This window comes from Anomaloglossus baeobatrachus, chromosome 4 (assembly GCF_048569485.1).
Source record: "Anomaloglossus baeobatrachus isolate aAnoBae1 chromosome 4, aAnoBae1.hap1, whole genome shotgun sequence".
NCBI lineage: Eukaryota > Metazoa > Chordata > Amphibia > Anura > Aromobatidae > Anomaloglossus > Anomaloglossus baeobatrachus.
Genome location: NC_134356.1, coordinates 685,577,384 through 685,597,787, shown reverse-complemented (window position 1 = coordinate 685,597,787; position 20,404 = coordinate 685,577,384). Strand labels below are relative to the sequence as shown.

Sequence of the window (20,404 nt, the reverse complement as noted above, 5' to 3'; positions counted from 1 at the left end):
GCCTATTGTGTGTGTGCAGTGTCAGAGTTTTGGTTATTCTTGTCTATGCTTCCAAATTACTTTTGTCCCTTTCTTCACTGGTGGGAGGGAGGAATGAGACTAGTTCTGGTCAGGAGCATAGCCAGGAATGTGACTTAAGCATCTCCACCATCAGGAGTAATCCTGAGCTTAGGGATAATCTAGGGTTACCTAGCGAGAGTGACAGCTTAGGAGCCCCCTATCCCTCAGTATCCAACAATCACAGTATGACAGATTATCTAAAAAGTACTAGGAGGTCTGGATGTCTTTTTTGATAATTACTGATTATATGCGTAAGACTGTATGATGGACGTTGATCTGGGAACTCATCTGATTGCTATATGTGGAGTCATGAAGGAATTGTCCCCTTTATTAGGAATAATTAGTGTCTGCCTCATGGTTTTTTTTTGCCTTCCTCTCAAATCAACACATTAGGCTATATATAGGGTGCACAACATGGACTTTAAGCTTAAAATGTTGAAACAGTGTTAACAATGCCATGGAAGTTAGCAGAAATCTTGCACATTTTTATGCTTCATTGACAAAAAAAAAAAACAACAACAACAACAACTGTATAACCAAATTAATTTTTCTTTAATAAATACAATCAGTCCGTACAACACAGCACGAGCAGGACACAGGTTAAACAGCAATTGCAGCATTCAGCGCAGCAGAGAAAGAGTTCTCCAAAAAAGCAGAGACAATCCCTGCATTCATCGCCACAGTTCCTGCAGCAGCCACGTTTGTTATTGGAAACGTCCACAATCCCCACTTTATCACAACGTTGGCTGTTCAAACCAAATCTATTCTCCCAATCCACACTGTTGATGATCCATAGATCTTTAAAAGTTGGAGAAGAAGTTTCCAGCCTTGAGATCTCATGCAGGTGATAGCTCTGAAATAGAAATAAAACATTTAATAGGTTAAAAGGGAACCTCTCACCTTGGAAAGTTATTTGTACATATAGGATTAATATGCAGATAAACAGTATTATAATACTGCCCTAGCTGAAATCGCAGCTACTGGGAACAAATTAATTTATTTCCTCCCAAGAGCCACCGGGATCAGAAGCATGGATCATGGATGTGTCATGGAGGTATCATGGCCTGCTGACTAAATACAGTGGCAGCAAGTGTTAGAAGATCACAGAGATTATCGGCACATGTTATCTGACAGTTCCACGTTTCTGCAGCCAGTGGGCTCTTTGACCCTGGGAAACTGTCAGTTTTTCCCCTCAGTTGCCATCCTTTGATTTCCTTTATTATCCTCACCCTGGAATGGTTTGGGTGGGGTTTATAGTTTGTTCCTAGCTGTGATCTGCAGTGGTCATCCCATGTTACTCCAGAGACTTCTGTGGTGGCTGGGTACTACTCCGATCAGTTTATTACTTTTATGCTATCTACCTGGGCTCAGGTGATGGCATTCATGCTTACCCTGTACTGTTTCCTTTTCATCTTCCTTAGTGTTAGGGGTGTTGACTAGCGCTCATACCCTCCATCTTTATTTATGTTTTTTTTGCCAGAGGAAGACAGGGTCCCAGGTATCTAGCTTGGTAACTGGTGTGCAACCTGTATAGGGTTGCTGAAAGCAGTGAGGATGAGCTGCAGGTTGTTAGAGGTCACCATTTTCCCTTTTCCTCTAGCAGTAGGGCATTCCTTCCCCCTTCCTTTGTGGTGTTGTATATGGCTGGAATAGACTCTATCCTCGGCATACTTGTATTATTGGAGATCCTAAAGTCCACTTTACATGCTGCGTTATCTGTGCCGATATCACTAGCGAGTGTACCTGCCCCCGTCGGTTGTGCGTCACGGGCAAAATCACTGCCCATGGCGCACAACATCGCTTACATCCGTCACACATACTTACCTGCCTAGTAACGTCGCTGTGACTGGCGAACCGCCTCCTTTCTAAGGCGGCGGGTCATTCGGCGTCACAGTGGCGTCACTAAGCGGCCGCCCAATAGAAGCGGAGATGAGCGGCCGGAACATCCCGCCCACCTCCTTCCTTCCTCATTGCGGGCAGCCGCAGGTATGATGTTGTTCCTCGTTCCCGGGGTGTCAAGCGTAGTGATGTGTACTGCCGCAGGAACGACGAACAACCTGCGTCCTGCAACAGCAACGATATTTTGAATTTGAACGACGTGTCAACGATCAGGTAAGTAATTTTGATCGTTAACGGTCGTTCGTAGCTGTCACACGCTACGACGTCGCTAACAAAGCCAGATGTGCGTCATGAATTCCGTGACCCCAACGACATCTCGTTAGCGATGTCGCAACGTGTGAAGCCCTCTTAAAAGTGGGCATGGCCAGCTAGCGTTAATGAGCGGGAGATGAGATAGTTGGCATGCTAAGTTAACATTAATTCTTAAGTCCATGCAGGCATGGAGTTGTTTATAACAGAAATGAGGGTCTGGGGTAAGCCCCCAGACAAGGGGGTACAGGGGTGCCATGCCCCCCCTTCCTCAAAGCGGCATATTTGGTAGATGTGGCCTGATGTGGGCTGCCTGTTGGGCCACACCCACCAAGACAGGTATCACTCCCACCAGTTAAGCCACAAGTATGTCACTTTAATAATACAAAAGGGGGTTTACCCCCAGATCCCCGCTTCTATTTTAAACAACTCCGTGCCTATGTAGACTTAAGAATGTTAACTAAGCTAAGGTGGTCACACCCATTATCTCATCTCCCACCCACTAACTCCGGTCATCACTTCAGATACCCAATAATACAATTACACCCCATCCTCTGCTGTGACACTAAGGCACTGAACAATTTAATTCACTGTGATGACTCTCTAGCAAGCTCTGTACACTAATGTGTGCACTCTAATACCCAGGTTGTCTCAAGACCAACAACGAAGAAAAGTAAAAGGACTTGAGGACCGAATGACGGGCAGTGAGCAATCGGAAAGTTGAACAGTGAGGCGGTATTATTACTATGTGTGATAGACATCTTATCTTAATTATGCTCAGTCGTCGAGAGAAACCCCAGAGTAGAAATAAGAACAATCAATTGCTGTGAAACAAAAATCCTGGGAACATTTGTGCAAATTGGCAAAATCTAATTTTGCTAAAATTTGCTCAATTTGATCAATAGTGTTTTAGAGGAGATACAAGATAAAATATTAAAAAAAAAGTCTAGGTACATGACTTAACCATAGATTAAACAATAATTAATCAGTCACACAGAGGGTTTGGTCATATTGGCACATTGGTATCATCCAGCCATGTGGTCATCTCAACCGGTCATAAGAAACAGGAAACATACAATACAACATCGGGAATATTGTATGCCTTCGGCTATTTTTTCACACTTTATCATAATTGAAAGCTGTACACGTACTCACCAAGTAGAGGAAAGCCCCAAGGATTACAGTTTTTGCACAGGAATTCACGTCATCAAGGAACTTGAAGATGACCCGCATAGACTTCTCGCCTCTCTCACCTGTTATCTTGGCTACTTGATGAGACCCCTTCATGTTTAGGATCTTGGGGTTAAAAACAAGAAAATTGGTATTAGAAAAAAATGTAGGCAAAATTTGAGCTTTAACCATGCTGATAGACATCTGCTACTGAAAGGGTAGAAAAATTAAGGGTCGGTGGAGATGAAAATTTCTTCATCTAGCCTTCCAACCAATATACTAAAGAGGCAATGAAATGACACTGAACGCGATAGAAAACTCCCAACAGTAGAAATATGGCTGATGTAGTCCATGGGCAAAAAGGCCTTAAGACCCCCAACTCCCCTCCCCAAAAAAAAAAAAAAAAAAAAAAACAACCCTAGAAATTGAAGGCTATAAAAGTGCAAAAATTGGAAGAAAATCTGAAAATATATACTCGAGTACATTTTAATGAGTAAAACATTTGTAGAAGAAAATAGTGATAAACCATATTGCTGTGTCATTTTATATATTGAGGAAAAATATAAACTCTATACTCTTGTTTTGGCTCCCATTTCTCACGAGCTTCATGAATTAAGACATTTTTTATTTACACAAATGTCTTTGTTTTTCAAATTTGACTACATCTGATCGCGACACTTCACTTTTGCCGAGATAATCCATTCACCTCCAGGGTGCAGCACATCAAGATGCTGATTAGACAGGATGATTATTGCGCAGGTGTGCCTAAAGGTTTCTTTCCACGCTGCAATGTCGGTACCGATATCACTAGCAATCGTACCCGCCCCGTCGGTTGTGCATCACGGGCAAATCGCTGCCCGTGGCGCACAACCTCGCTTACCCCCGTCACACGGACTTACCTGCCCTGCAACGTCGCTGTGTCCAGCGATCCGCCTCCTTTCTAAGGGGGCGATTCATGCGGCGTCACAGCGACGTCACGCGGCAGCAGTCAAATAGAAGCGGAGGGGTGGAGATGAGCGGCTGGAACATGCCTCCCACCTCCTTCCTTCCGCATTGCCTGTGGATGGAGGTAAGGAGATGTTCGTCGCTCCTGCGGTGTCACACATACCGATGTGTGCTGCCGCAGGAACGATGAACAACATCATTACTGACCAGACAACAAAGTTTGGTAATTAAACGACCTCTCAGAGACAAACATTTTTTGCCTCTTTTGCGGTTGTTTAAGGTCGCTCCAGCCTGTCCCACGCTGCGATGTCGCTAACGAAGCCGGATGTGCGTCACAAACACCGTGACTCCGACGATATATATCGTTAGCGATGTCGCTGCATGTAAATGGCCCTTTAGGGTGGCCACAATAAAAGACCTCTCAAAAATGTGCACCTTTACAGTATTGGGAGGGGGGGGGCAGAAAACTATCAGTATCTGGTGTGATCACCAATTGCCTCACACACTGCAGCACATCTCCTTCTTGAAGAATTGATCAGGTTGGTCATTGTGGCCGGGGAAAGTTCCTCAGAAGTTGCTGTATATTGGCCAAAACTTGAGCATTCTGTCATATATGGCGATCGAGAGCCTCAAACATGCTCAATGGTTGACATTCGGTGAGTATGTCGGTCATGCAAGAACCAGGATGTTTTCAGCTTCCAGGAATTGTGTACTGATCCTTTGCACCATGCGGCCGTAAATGGTCATGCTGCAACACAAGGTGTAGTGGATAATTGGCTCAACAATGGCCTCAGGATCTCATCAAGGTATCTGTGCACTTCATTGGTGCCATTTTGACTGCATCTGTTTGTTGCCATAACATACACCTGGCCATACCATAACCCCATTGCCACCATAGGCCACTCCACTCAACACTTGTAATGAGCAAACTTCTCACCCACACAAGACCATATAGTCATGGCCAAAAGTTTTGAGAATGCTACAAATATTAATTTTTACAAAGTCTACTGCTTAAGTTTTTCTAATGGCAATTTGCATATACTCCAGAATGTCATAAAGAGTGATCAGCTTAACAGCAATTATTTGAAAAGTCAATATTGGCTAAGAAAATGAACTTCAACCCCTAAAACACATTTCAACAGCATTGCATTCCTGCCTTAAAAAGGAGCAGCTAACATTGTTTTAGTGATTGTTCCAGTAACACAGGTGTGGGTGTTGATGAGGACAGGGCTGGCGATCAGTCATGATTAAGTAAGAATGACACCACTGGACACTTTAAAAGGAGGCTGGTGCTTGGTATCATTGTTTCTCTTCAGTTAACCATGGTTATCTCTAAAGAAACACGTGCAGCCATCATTGCTCTGCACAAAAATGGCCTAACAGGGAAGAGTATCACAGCTACAAAGATTGCACCTCAGTCAACAATCTATCGCATCATCAAGAACTTCAAGGAGAGAGCTTCCATTATTGCCAAAAAGGCTCCAGGGCGCCCAAGAAGGACCAAACGCCAGGACCGTATCTTAAAACTGTTTCAGCTGCAGGATGGGACTACCAGCAGTGCCGAGCTAGCTCAGCAATGGCAGCAGGCTGGTGTGAGTGCTTCTGTACGCACTGTGAGGCGGAGACTGCTTGAGCAAGGCCTGGTTTCAAGGAGGGCAGCAAAGAAGCCACTTTTCTCCAGAAAAAACATCAGGGACCGACTGATATTCTGCAAAAGATACAGGGAGTGGACTGCTGAGGACTGGGGGAAAGTCATTTTCTCAGATGAATCCCCTTTTCGATTGTTTGGGACATCTGGAAAACAGCTTATTCAGAGAAGAAGAGGTGAGCGCTACCACCAGACTTGTCTCATGCCAGCTGTTAAGCATCCTGAAACCATTCATGTGTGGGGTTGCTTCTCAGCCAAGGGAATCGCACCACTCACAGTCTTGCCTAAAAACACAGCCATGAATAAAGAATGGTACCAGAATGTCCTCCAAGAGCAACTTCTCCCAACCGTCCAAGAGCAGTTTGGCGCCCAACAATGCCTTTTCCAGCATGATGGAGCACCTTGCCATAAAGCAAAGGTGATCACTAAATGGCTCATGGAACAAAACAGAGATTTTGGCTCCATGGCCTGGAAACTCCCCAGATCTTAATCCCATTGAGAACTTGTGGGCAATCATCAAGAGACGGGTGGACAAACAAAAACCAACAAATTCTGGCAAAATGCAAGCATTGCTTATGCAAGAATGGACAGCTATCAGTCAGGATTTGGTCCAGAAGTTGATTGGGAGCATGCCAGGGAGAATTGCAGAGGTCCTGAAGAAGAAGGGTCAACACTGCAAATATTCACTTGCTGCGTTAACTCCTTCTGTCAATATAACCTTTTGGTACTCATAATATGATTGCAATTATATTTCTGTATGTGATGTAAACATCAGACAAACACAATTAAAAACCAGAGGGCAACAGATCATGTGAAAATATCATTTTGGTGTCATTCTCAAAACTTTTGGCCATGACTGTACACAATCTGCCATCTTCCTGTACAGTGAATAGCGGGATTCATCTGTGACGCCCTGGCCTGTTAGGTCATCGCAGGGTATTGTGCAAGCTGCCCTTCTGCTTAGTATCTGCACCCTCCTTGGTTACAGATCCCTGTCCTTTGGTGTTGCTAAGATCAGAGCCAGTCAAAACCCTAGGAACACTTTGCACCACACCCACCAGACACACCATTGGGGGGCCTGAAGGGAATAGGGCCGCCCACTTCGGGGGTTGGTAGGGGAAAGTAAAAAGTGTAGAGGAGAAGTGATAAAGTGAAGGAGTAGGAGTATGGAGTGTTGACTCTCGTAGGGAGAGCTCACCGTTTGGGAGCAGGGCTCCTTGAGACTACTAGGTGGCAGACGTTGGTCTGGGCCTGGTAGGAGCTGGAACCCCGAAAACAGGGGGGATCATGTTAAGGGGCACGGGCTTGCCTAGGAGGGCAGCCGGCGGCCTTGAGCCATCTCAGGGCAGGGGCCAGGGCACGACTGGGTACGTGGACCCTAGGTCGGGAAGTAGCTTCAATCATCCTGGTAATTTACCCGATGAAGGTGAAGTCTTCAAGATCAAGATTGATCCCTCATCCACTCCAAAATCGGGGTACTAGTGCAATGAGGGGATAGGACTTTTCCCAAAACACAGTCCATACGGGTGAGCGGGACCCGACTAGTTCCACACTACAGGGTTCAAACAGTGAAGAAGGTGCCACGGAAAAGGTCACAGGCTAACAAGGAACACCAAGGGCACGGATCCACGCGTGCTCCCTCCTTGCCAGTATTCTTTGACTGAGTGAGAACAGAGAAACCCTTTTCCTCCCCAACGGCACCCCTTCGCCACTATCACTGGGCCCCGGGGCACAACCCCCTACCCACAGAGGGGTTAAACACCTTGCAGCCATATCACCGCCACCGGGTGCCCCCAACAGCAGCGGTGGTACTCCATCTAACCACGCACCGTGGGTGGCGTCACAAACTTCTAAATCCCCTGTACATATCCCCACTTTTCACTTCGATTGTCCGCGCGACCCCCTCCCGGGTCCAGAGACCCCTCAAGCCACCGCGGTTCCGGATCTGAGCGGCTCGGCTGCTGACAGGGGGCGGTACACATCCATTAAGAAAACACTTCTCCAACGTGCCATCAACTGAGCATTTGCCAACTGAAGTCAATTGCAATGATGAATGGGAGTCAGGTGGAGACCCCAATGAGGACGATGAGCAGGAGATGACCATCCCCAACACACTTTCTGACAGTTTGTGCAGAAATTCTTTGGTTATGCAGCTATTGTTGCACCCCATCTTATTGGAGATGGAGGTCCTGGGCTAGTGTGGTTACATGTGGTCTGAGGTTATGAGGACGTTGGAGGTGTGCCGCCCCCATGCCAGCAGCCAAGCTGCTCAGATCCGGGTCCTCAGTAGCTCGAGCATCTCTAGACCCGGGGGTCGTGCGGCCACTCAAATGAAGGGGGATATTTACAGGGGATTTATAGAGTTCGTGACGCCACCCGTAGTATGTGGTAACTAGGATTACCACCGCTGCAATTGGGAGTACCCGGGGGTGATTGAATGGGGCAGCCAGGTTTTGTGACCCCCCACATGTAGGGGGAATGCCCCGGGACTCTGTGATTGAAGGAGAGTGCCGTTGGATGCAAGGGAGGGGGGGGGGGGGGGGGGTCACTGTGGTACTCACTCAGACCATTAAGCTGAAACCGACAGCTGGTCAACAAGTCTCTAGACACCGCTGCCACTGAGGGGAGCTTAGTTCGGGTCCCGTCTCCAATGGTGATCCGTGACCTGCTTCTTGCACTAAGTTTACTTCTTTAGTGGTCCCGGTAGTGTGAAACTTGCCAGGTCCTGCTCCCCACTATGGCTAAGTGTGGGAGCTTGCGCTCAGGGCTCACGCTTGGGATTTTCTGGACAGTTTTGAATTGGAAAGTCCTATCCCCCTCATTGCGCTAATGCCTCGATTTTGGAGTGGGTGGGAACGGATATTGAAGGCTCCGTTCTCCTCGGGTAAATTATTGGGTTGCCTTAAGCTACTCCCTGACCTAGGGTCCACGTACCCAGTCGTGCCTTGGTCCCAGCCTGGTGATGGTGCAAGGCCACTGGCTGTCCTCCTCGACAGATCCATACCCCTTGCCATGATCGCCTGCAACCGGGGGTCCAGCTCCTCTGGGCCCAGACCACCGTCTGCTACCTAGATAGTTTCCTGGGAGCCCCGCTCCCAACCTCCTCTCACTTTCACTTCTCAGACTTGACTCTCTCCTCTTGACACTACTGACCTCCTCCCCCAACCCCCCCAGGTGGGCGACTCTATTCCACTCAAGCTGTCCACTGGTGTGTTTGGTGGGTGTGGTGCAGAGGGTATCTAGGGTTTGATTAGCTGATGTCGGCAACACCATGTAGTTAGGGACCCAAAACCAAGAAGGAGTTGGACACTACACAGGAGGGCAGATTGTGCAATACCCTGTGACGACCCGATAGTCCAGGGGTGTCACAGATGTTCGGCCAAATTCTCTGAAAACACTTTGGAAATTCCTTATGATAAAGAATTGAACATTCAATTTACGGGCAGCAGCTCTGGAGGAAATTTCTGCAGTCAGCAACCAATTGCTGCACACTCCCTGAAAACCTGCGACATCTGTGGCATTGTGCTGTGTGATAAAACTGCACAGTATAAAGTGGCCATTTATTGTGGCCTGCCTGTGGCTAGGTTCACACACTACGTTTTTTTGACGCTGCGTTTTTGTGCGTTTTTTGCTGCAAAAACCGCACAAAAACGCACCCGCATCAAAAAAAGCGGCAAAAAACGCACGCTTTTTTGCTGCGTTTTTGCTCACTGCGTCTTTTTATCAGTGAACAAAAACAAAAAAAAAAAAAAAAAAGGTCAAAAGGTCTGATGTCATTTCCTTCTTCAATATGTTCTTCATTCTCCACTAGTGTATGCAGGAGAGCAGACAGCTGCAGAACTACAAGGCTCAGCATACTCCAACCAATAGTGTATGTGTCGCGGGCGGAGGAGGGGACGCTGCGCTTCTCCCACTGCTCGGGTCCGGCTGCCGCGGCCTGCTGCTGCTCGGTGGCTCGAGCAATGGCCCGGATCCCGGGGACTCTAGCGGTGCTCCTCGCCCGTGAGTGAAAGGGGTGTTTGGGAGTGGGGATTGTTTATTGTCCGTGACGCCACCCACGGTTGTGGTGATTCGTTGACACCACCGCTGCTCTGTATGGGGATCCCGGGAGTGATGGTATGGAGCAGCCAGATGTTAGTCCTCCCCTCCGTGGGTAGGGGGTTGGTTGTCCCGGGGCCCAGTGATGAGGTGGGAGATGCAGAGCTTGGTGGACGCAGGGACGCAGGGGCAGCGCTGTGCCTTGCGGCACTGTGGTACTCACTCAGCCTGAGATGATGACACAGTTCTCGGTAAAACACACGGCTGGAAAGACGGTTCCCACGGACAGCTGCACTTGCTTTTCCCCAGTAGTTGACGGTGACGGTCCCTTTTCCTGCACCTGAGATGATGATGGTTGCGATGGGTTCCCACCGGTAACCCGCTCCCCGGCTTGGATATGGGCCGGAGGAGCCCTACTTTGCCCGCAGGCGCTGGCCCTGAGAAACTGGTGCCCTGGCGGTGGCGGTGTCTCTCTGTTACGGTTGGACTGTTGCCTTCAATCGGGACTTGGTTGTTGGGAGACAGTCGTCCCCTTCACTGACGGATTTGGCAAATTATGGCAACTCCTAGCCTTGCCGGGATCCGAAAGGCCCCTGCCCTGGTGCTGACTGTTCTTCGTATACTGCTCCAGACCGCCGGGTCACCACCCGTCCGCGGTCCTTCCAGCAACCTCCGAGCAGTCCCCCTGCAGACTATCACCGCCGTCTGCTGACCTTGCTGTCACTGTCCGGGGCACACACCCGGACCAACTTCAGGCTTTACAAGCTGTCACTACTTCCACTTTCCTCTTTTACCACTTCACTGTTTACTCTTCACTCTCCTAAACTGATCTCTAATCTGCCTGGTTCTCCCGCCTCCAGAGCTGTGAACTCCTCGGTGGGCGGAGCCAACCGCCTGGCCCACCCCCTGGTGTGGACATCAGCCCCTGGAGGAAGGCAACAAGGATTTTTGGTTAGCCTTGGTGTTCCTAACTGGGGTGTAGGGTGTGGTGGTGTTATGACCTGTGACCCCTGGCTTGCCCAGGGCGTCACATATGCAGGAGAGCAGACAACAGCTGCAGAACTACAAGGCTCAGCATGCTCCATCCAGGACTGTATGCTGGAGGGAGAGGCAGGGGGATAAGAACTACAAGGCTCAGCATCCTCCATCCAATAGTGTATGCAGGAGAGCAGACAGCAGCTGCAGAACTACAAGGCTCAGCATCCTCCATCCAATACTGTATGCAGGAGAGCAGACAGCAGCTGTCGAACTACAAGGCTCAGCATCCTCCTTCCAGGACTGTATGCAGGATTTCTTTGCCCCCCCAAACAAAAAAAATGACGTGGGCTTCGCCATATTTTTGTATGCTAGCCGGGTACAGCAGGCAGGTACGGGCTGCCCCCAACCCCCAGCTGCCTATTTGTACCCGGCTGGGAACCAAAAATATAGAGAAGCCCTTTTTTTTAATTATTTCATGAAATAATTAAAAAAAAAAAAGACGTGAGCTTTGCCTAATTTTTGTGTCCAGCCGGGTACAACTAGGCAGCTGGGTATTGGAATCCACAGTGCAGGGTGCCCATGCTTTCTGGGCACCCCCGCTGCGAATTGCAGTCCGCAGCCACCCCAGAAAATGGCGCTTTCATTGAAGTGCCATCTTCTGGCGCTGTATCCAACTCTTCCAGCTGCCCTGATGCCGAATGGCTCACTGGGTAATAATGGGGCTAGGGCTAGCTGTATATTATCAGCTGGCCCTAAGCCCGAAATTCATGGTGTCACGCCAATATTAGACATGGCCACCATGAATTTCTAGTAAAGATAAATAAACCACAACACAGAAAAATATTTTTATTAGAAATAAAACACAACACAATTAGTGACTCCATCTTTATTGAAATAAAGAACGCCCCCTCCGCAGTAATCCTGGGTCAAGGGTCCCGCGCTGTCCAATCCGGATCCAATATCATCTGATCGGTTTGCTGGAAGGCAAAGCGATCAGATGATGTGTCAGGATCAAGTGCCTGAATCACATCACACAGCAGCTGATTGTATAAAAGCCGTTTATACAATCAGCTGATGCATTGGTGCAAAAAAAAATAAAATAAATAAATAAAAATACTCACTTATGTGCTGATTACCGGCAGCTCCTGCAGCGGAGTCTGATCCCCTCCGATCGCTGCAGGAGCTGCCGGTAATCAGGGATGAAGTCTCCTGACGCATTCGCTGACAGGTTAAGCCGGCCGAGCGCTGGCGTCAGCCCGAGACTTACGATCAGCTGACACGTCAGGTGACTGCATCAGGTGAGCCATCGCCAGGTCCTGCATCCTGCAGGCATACGCACCCGGGGAGACTGCACACACCCGTAGCGGCGGTACTGGGAGGAGATGGGAGCGGGCATGGCACCGGGAGGCTGCAGACAGGTGAGTATAACTTTTTTACTGTTCACTTTTGATTTTGCAGCCGCTTCCACCACCTGCCCGTACATGACGCCGCACGGCAGCAGACATGCACAGGACGGGAGGTGGAAGCGGCGGTGACGGTACCGGGAGGATTCACGCTTTTGTGTTTACTTATAGAAGGAATCCTCTTCCTGTACATGTCACTTTACTACCCACCTCCTGCGTTTATAGCTGCGTTTTTGGTCTTAGAAACGCACTAAAACGCACCAAAACGCAGCTATTTGCATTTCTCATTGCGTCTTTCAACATCCCATTGCACTCAATGGATAAAAAGCGCAGTGAAAAACGTGGGAATAATTGACATGCTGCGTTTTTTGTGGCACCACAAAAACGCAGCTGAAAAAAAAAAAAAAACGCTGTGTGCAGACAGCAAAAATGAAAACCCATAGACTTTGCTGGGGAAGCAAAGTCATGCAGTTTTCTGAGCAAAAACGCACCCGAAAACTGCGCAAAAACGCCGCGAAAAACGCACTGTGTGAACTTATTGCTGTCTAATCAGTATCCTGATATGCCACACCTGGGAGGTGGAGGGATTATCTCCGTAAAGGAGAAATGATCACTAACACAGATTTAGACAAATTTGTGAATAATATTTGAGAGAAAAAGGCCTCTTGTGTTACATAGAAAAAAGTTTAGATCAGAGAGTTCAGCTTATAAAAAAAATGAGAGCAAAAACAAAAATGTTGAGTTTATACTTTTTGTTCAGTGTAGTAAAAGTAAAGACACTTATACAAAGTAAAAAGAACAATAGTGATGTCTACCCTAAACCCTCCGGGATGGTGCCAGCCCCAGTGCACATTTTAGTTCTTTGTCAGGGAATGAAATGAAAATAAGTCCCATCTACCCTTACAGCCAATGTTCCCTCATTCTATCGATGTTTGTAGATGGAGGAGGTCACTCACCTCTATGGAAGTGCTCTTCTGCGTGTGTAGGAACATTGGAAGGCTCGCAATATATGTGGATGTGTCCTCTGTCATCCGAATGCAAATATTCAGGTTGCCAGACACAGAATCAATTTTTACATGGCCCACAGGGTGATTCGGAAGAGCAACAATCTGCAACTGAAGAGAACAAAAAATAGAGCATGCATGTGGGTAGATGACTCAACAAGGGTGCCAAGGGTCCACAATTGACTCTGGGTGCCCATTGTTTAGCTACGTGCAAATATTACCCTCATTCACAAATTTACCTTTGGTTTTATATATTAATAAACTAGGAAGTTTGTTGGATGAAAGATGTGATGCTGATTTTGTGTCTTCATAGAGAAATCACATGTATTGGGCCAACTACTACTCATGTTTTAGGATAAGTGGCTTTCCGGGGACAGAGGCCTTGCAAGGACAGAGGCCTACCGAGGACAGAGGCCTACTGGGGACAGGGGTATACCAAGGACAGAGGCCGACAGAGGCCTACCAAGGAATTTCTCTCTTTCCCAGTGGGCCAGGCCAAGACTAGGCTCGTAACTTAATGCCACCAGTTATGGTATTTTTAGGCATCTTATGGAAGTACTGCATGATATGGGCTCTTAATAGTAGTATAATATGAATGCACAGCACAACTATGACATGGATAGCCTACCACTTGTTTCCCAATGAGAACAAATATCCTCTACGAGGTGACTAAGAAAAGAACAAAAGTGGAAGAGGTTGTACAGGGCCGTAGATGGGAACACACAAAGGCATCAAGTCTATAAAATGTCTCCACAAACGTTGGCCATTTATTACAATAGTGACTTTATAAGCAGCAGTGAGGCCCTTGGAGCCGCTATGGTCCCAGGGTGTAGGTGGACTTGTTACCTCTGCACCTTCATTTCATGGCACAGGATTATGCAAGAACAAATCTGTCGTAGGATTTCATTAAGTTTTAAGGGTTGTTGCATTGGTCGTTTTGATCCCCAAATCAAATGCTCAATTTTAGAATAAGCTAACAGGGAGAAAAGGTTTAGTAGTGAGTTTTTAAAACTATGACTTCACAATACTTACATACGTCTCATGGTCATCACATTCATTATATGACAGCAAATAAAGTCGGACTACATCCATCCCATATGAGTCTTTAAGATATAGGTTTAGGATCGGCCCGGGCTTTTCTGTCTCAGAATGCACCGAAAAAATGTTTTGTCCATCACAAGTCTGGAAGTCTAAAAGATGGGTAATAGTATAGTAAGCATACACTCGGCAACGAGCCATATGTACAACAACTTACAAGTAGTGATGTGATGGGCGGAACCCGAGTACAAGAGTCCAGGTCCACAAGATTTCAAAATAACCCGAGCCACTGACCCCAGGCCCCGAGTTCTCAGGGAACTTTGGGTAATGATCCAGAAAAATCAGTTAATGAAAATAAAGGATAAAGGTGGGGGGGGGGGGGGGGGACAGGCACACTATATTTACTAAGCCTCCCGCACAGCTGTAACGCTACTTCCAGGGCCACTAATTATCCTTCATGCGTATTTACTGCTTACCTAGCCCACCAGCAGTCTCGGCATCTGTGATTGGTTGCAGTCAGACAGCACCCATACCCTGAATGGCAGCACTTCTGACTGCCTTCTATCCCAGACTCTGTCTGTGTGACTATATTGCTGTTGAAATGAATAAAAAAAAATAAAAAAATTGGCATAGGGTCCCCCCCCCCCATATTATGATACTCAACACATATAGAGCATACTGCTAAAAGCTGCAGCTCCCAGCCATGTGCTTCTCTTGGCTGCATATCAAAATAAGAGGGACAGCATGTGGCTTCGAAAAACAATTAAATTTAATTAAAAAAAAAAAAAAAAAAAAAGAAGGCTTGCGTCCCCCCCATAATTTAGATACCCAGCCATGGACTTTACCCAATTCATCCTGATTGTCCTGGTGCGGTGAAAATTGGGGTAATAAAAGGGGTTAATAGCTTACAGCTGCCACTAACCTCTAGATTAGTAAAGCCAAGCATTTTTCTGCCAGGAGATGCAGGTCTGTGAACGTAGTGAACTCACCTGAGTTCAATGAGGTCACCGGAGGACAGGTTACCATCTGTGGTCACAAGTGGATGACTGTGGGAACCTACAGCTGGGACCACAAAACCAGAGTGATGTCACCGCTCATCACTGCAGCTCAGTCATTCTCTGCCTGAAGCCCAAAATGGGCGGTCATGTAATATGCCCACGCGCTGTCACTTCAGATGTTTCAGAGCTGGAATCTCCATGGAACTTTGTGTGGATTATGTTGGACCTGGGTGTGTTGGGGGTTAATAAAAAGGGGTGAAAGAGGGTTTGTGTATTTTATTTCAAATACAGATTTTTTTTTTACCAGTTTCTTTTTATTTCCTTTCACTTACAAATTAGTAATGGGGGGTCTCAGATACCTAGGGCTTAGTGGCAGCTGTGAGCTGGCATTAACCCCTTATTAAATCAGTTTCCACAGCACCAGGGCAATTGGATGAGTCAGGTAAAGTTCCAGGATTATCGCATTCCAATGGATGCGACAATCCTGGGCAACTGCAGACTGCTATTTTTAAGGCGGATGGGCCCAAAAAGCATGGGTCTCCCCAGCCTGAGAATACCAGCCCCAGCTGTCGGCTTTATCATGGCTGGGTATCAAAATTGGTGTGGACCGCACGCCTTTTTTTTAATGTATTTAAATATTTATTTATTTATTTTTTTAAATGCCGCATGCTGTCTTTAATTTGATACACTGCCTAGATAAGCACATGGCTGGGGGCTTCAGCCTGTAGCTGTATGCTTTAACTATGCTGGATATCATAATATAGGGGGACCCTAAGCCAATTTTTGTATTAATTTAATTTCTTTTTACATCAGTATAGAAACACAGACAGCAACATGATTGAAAGCAGTCAAACAAGCTGTCACACAGGGTGGGGCATGTCTAAGGGTATGTGCGCACGTTGTGTTCTGCCATGACAAATCTTGTGCAGCGTTTTGTGTGTTTCAAAATGCAGCTGAAAAGTTGCATTTTGGAGGCATTGTGAATGCAGCATCGTTGCAGAATTCATGCGCTCTGGAAGCTTGCTCTGCCATAGACAGAGTGGGAAAAGCATTCACTTAAAAGGGGCCGAATAATATTGCACGCAACAGTTTCAGTTTATTATTTTTTTATAAAAGTTTAAAATAAGCAATAAATATCGTTCATCTTCACAATTGTGTCCACTTGTTGTTGATTCTTCAACATTTTTTTTTTTTTATGTTTGAAGGCTAAAATGTGGGAAAAGGTTGAAAAAGAAAAAAAGAAAAAAAAAATATCAAAAAAGGGGCCGAATACTTTCACAAGGCACTGTATACACACTGTAAAGATGCATGTTCACATTGTGGCCATTTCACAAAAAATAATATTATACTATGGAAAATTTAACGTGTACCTAGTAAACAGTTTCATTGAGAGAAAAAAAAAAAAAAAAAGCATCCAAGCGGGATGATCCCGAAATAGTAAAACCTTTACGCTCTTTTGATTAAAAACAGTGTTAATCAGTGCCCTATGTGGGTTATATGTGCTATTATTTTTACAACAGGGTATATGCTTTATCTGAGATCACATGTGTCCAGTTTGCATCCGTTACATTGGATCCGGCAGCAATCCGTTGGAGAAAAAGTTGTACTAATACAAACTTTTTGTTTTGTTGTTAAATACCTGATTTCTGCCTGGTTTTTTTTTTTTTTTTTTTTTTTTTTTTTTAAAACTGGAGTCTATGGAGAACGGATCACTATTTAGCTTCCATTTGAAACGGATCCTGTAAGAAAAATCGATCTGCTACACACGCAAGAAACACAGATGGCCAAATAGCGATCCATTAATGAATCAGTTATTTAACAATAGACAAAAAGTTGTGTTTTCAGAACTTTTTTTCCCAATGGATCTCTTCCGGATCCGTTGTAAGGGAGGATTACAGGACAGGGGAACTCAACCTTCCTTTGATTTTAGTTTTTGTACAAGAAAAAAAATGCTGAAACTCAAATCAAAACACGGATAAAGTTCTGACCAAAGTCCCTGAAGAAACTTGCTCAGTTTTTCTCGAACATTAAAAAAAACCTGATGTAAACGAGCCGAAATGTTCACCTCGGATTTTCCCATCTCAGAATTTATTTTCAGTAGCTTTCCCAATCTTACAATATAAACTTTATATTTCAGAAAAAAAATCTTTTGACCATTCAAAAGATTATTAGAAGACCAGACAAGAATGGAAGGGTTCATCATAAAGAACAATACTCTACCATCATTTTACCTTTGTCTTTAAATATAATTTCTTCTACCTGTAATGAATAAATGATAAATATTTGTCTGTAGAAGTCAAGTGTAAGAACATCTGTGGACTAAAGAGTACAAACATGTCCAACCTTTGTCAGGTCTCCCAATCCACCAGGAACAGAGGCGGTGGATGACGTGCGAGATTGCCATGGTCCTTGAGGTTGGGTTTGGATTAGAGGACAATTCTGATCTGAAAAATGAAAAAAATATCAGTGGGTTGTTTGGATAGTCTACAACACAAATTACAGTCATATGAAAAAGTTTGGGCACCCCTATTAATGTTAACCTTTTTTCTTTATAACAATTTGGGGTTTTGCTATTTCAGTTTCATATATCTAATAACTGATGGACTGAGTAATATTTCTGGATTGAAATGAGGTTTATTGTACTAACAGAAAATGTGCAATCCGCATTTAAACAAAATTTGACCGGTGCAAAAGTATGGGCACCTCAACATAAAAGTGACATTAATATTTTGTAGCTCCTCCTTTTGCAGAAATAACAGCCTCTAGTCGCTTCCTGTAGCTTTTAATGAGGTCCTGGATCCTGGATGAAGGTAGATTTGACCATTCCTGTTTACAAAACAATTCCAGGTCAGGTAAGTTTGATGGTCGCCGAGCATGGACAGCCGCTTCACATCATCCCACAGATGTTCAATGATATTCAGGTCTGGGGACTGGGATGGCCATTCCAGAACATTGTAATTGTTCCTCTGCATGAATGCCTGAGTAGATTTGGAGCGGTGTTTTGGATCATTGCCTTGCTGAAATATCCATCCCCTGCGTAACTTCAACTTCGTCACTGATTCTTGCACATTATTGTCAAGAATCTGCTGATACTGAGTTGAATCCATGCGACCCTCAACTTTAACAAGATTCCCAGTGCCGGCATTGGCCACACAGCCCCAAAGCATGATGGAACCTCCACCAAATTTTACTGTGGGTAGCAAGTGCTTTTCTTGGAATGCTGTGTTTTTTTGCCTCCATGCATAACGCCTTTTTGTATGACCAAACAATTCAATCTTTGTTTCATCAGTCCACAGGACTTTCTTCCAAAATGTAACTGGCTTGTCCAAATGTGCTTTTGCATACCTCAGGCGACTCTGTTTGTGGCGTGCTTGCAGAAACGGCTTCTTTTGCATCACTCTCCCATACAGCTTCTCCTTGTGCAACGTGCGCTGTATTGTTGACCGATGCACATTGACACCATCTACAGCAAGATGATGCTGCAGGTCTTTGGAGGTGGTCTGTGGATTGTCCTTGACTGTTCTCACCATTCTTCTTCTCTGCCTTTCTGATATTTTTCTTGGCCTGCCACTTCTGGGATAACAAGAACTGTACCTGTGTTCTTCCATTTCCTTACTAGGTTCCTCACAGTGGAAACTGACAGTTTAAATCTCTGAGACAAGTTTTTGTACCTTCCCCTGAAAAACTAAGTTGAATAATCTTTGTTTTCAGATCATTTGAGAGTTGTTTTGAAGAGCCCATGATGCCACTCTTCATAGGAGATTCAAATAGGAGAACAACTTGCAAGTGGCCACCTTAAATACCTTTTCTCATGATTGGATACACCAGCCTATGAAGCTCAAAGCTCAATGAGGTTACAAAACCAATTTAGTGCTTTAGTAAGGTCAGTAAAAAGTAGTTAGGAGTGTTCAAATCAAGAAATTGATAAGGGTGCCCATACTTTTGCACCGGTCAAATTTTGATAAAATGCAGATTGCACATTTTCTGTTAGTACAATGAACCTCATTTCAATCCAGAAATATTACTCAGTCCATCAGTTATTAGATATATGACACTGAAATAGCAAAAACCCAAATTGTTATAAAGAAAAAAGGTTATCATTAATAGGTGTGCCCAAACTTTTTCATATGACTGTATATATTTCCCCCCGCTAAATTATTAAAAGAAAAAAAAAATTACAGGAAACCCAGATGTCTTCAACTATAGGTGAACATTAAAAAAGCTGAGCTATGGGGAAGCGGAAGTCTCAGCTGACAAAGTTATAACTGTGAAATCAAAACTCTCGCGACTGTGCCTAGGAACCACATAAATCATTATTGCTTAAAGAAATATAATATAATATAATATAATATAATATAATATAAATATATATATATTATATATACACACACACACACGCACACACACACACACACACACAGTTCCAATGTTTGGGGTCACCCAGACAATTTTGTCTTTTCCATGAAGAATCCTACTTTTATTTCTCAGATGAGTTGTATAATGAATAGAGAATATCGTCCAGACATTGACAAGGTTAGAAATAATGATTTTTACTGGAAATAATAATTTACAAACTTTGCTTTTGGCACAGATCGCTCCTTTGCACAATTCCAGCTTTGCAGAGCTTTGGCATTTTAGCTGTTATTTGTGGAGGTAATCTGGAGATATTTCGCCCCATTCTCCCCCCTCCCCCCACAAGTTGGATTGGCTTGATGGGCACTTTTTGGTACCATACGGCCAAGCTGCTCCCACAACAGCTCTATAGGGGTGAGATCTGGTGACTGGGCTGCCACTCCATTACACATAGAATACCAGCTGCCAGCTTCTTCCTTAAATAGTTCATGCATAATTTGGAGGTGGCTTTTGGTTATTGTCCTGTTGTAGGATGAAGTTGTCTCCAATCAAGTGCTGTCCACAGGGTATGGCATGGCGTTGCAAAATGGAGTGATAGCCTTCCTTATTCAAAACCCCTTT

General features: G+C 45.3%; 1 protein-coding gene across 4 annotated transcripts in view; it reads right to left on the bottom strand.

Moving 5' to 3' along the window:
- Positions 1 to 615: 615 nt before the first annotated feature.
- The window catches only part of LOC142302162 (uncharacterized), a 44,582-nt gene continuing 24,793 nt past the window's right edge, over positions 616 to 20,404 (bottom strand). For 2 of the 4 annotated variants that reach the window (XM_075343245.1, XM_075343246.1), the window contains exons 3-8: positions 17,774 to 17,874; positions 17,662 to 17,689; positions 14,427 to 14,584; positions 13,347 to 13,505; positions 3,364 to 3,504; positions 616 to 913 (exon numbers count right to left, since the gene is read on the bottom strand). In XM_075343245.1, coding sequence (XP_075199360.1) covers positions 626 to 913; positions 3,364 to 3,504; positions 13,347 to 13,505; positions 14,427 to 14,584; positions 17,662 to 17,689; positions 17,774 to 17,874 — 875 coding nt within the window. In that variant the 3' untranslated portion in view covers positions 616 to 625. The remainder of the gene's footprint in view (positions 914 to 3,363; positions 3,505 to 13,346; positions 13,506 to 14,426; positions 14,585 to 17,661; positions 17,690 to 17,773; positions 17,875 to 20,404) is intronic. The other 2 variants (XM_075343243.1, XM_075343244.1) reach the window with 1 other exon arrangement.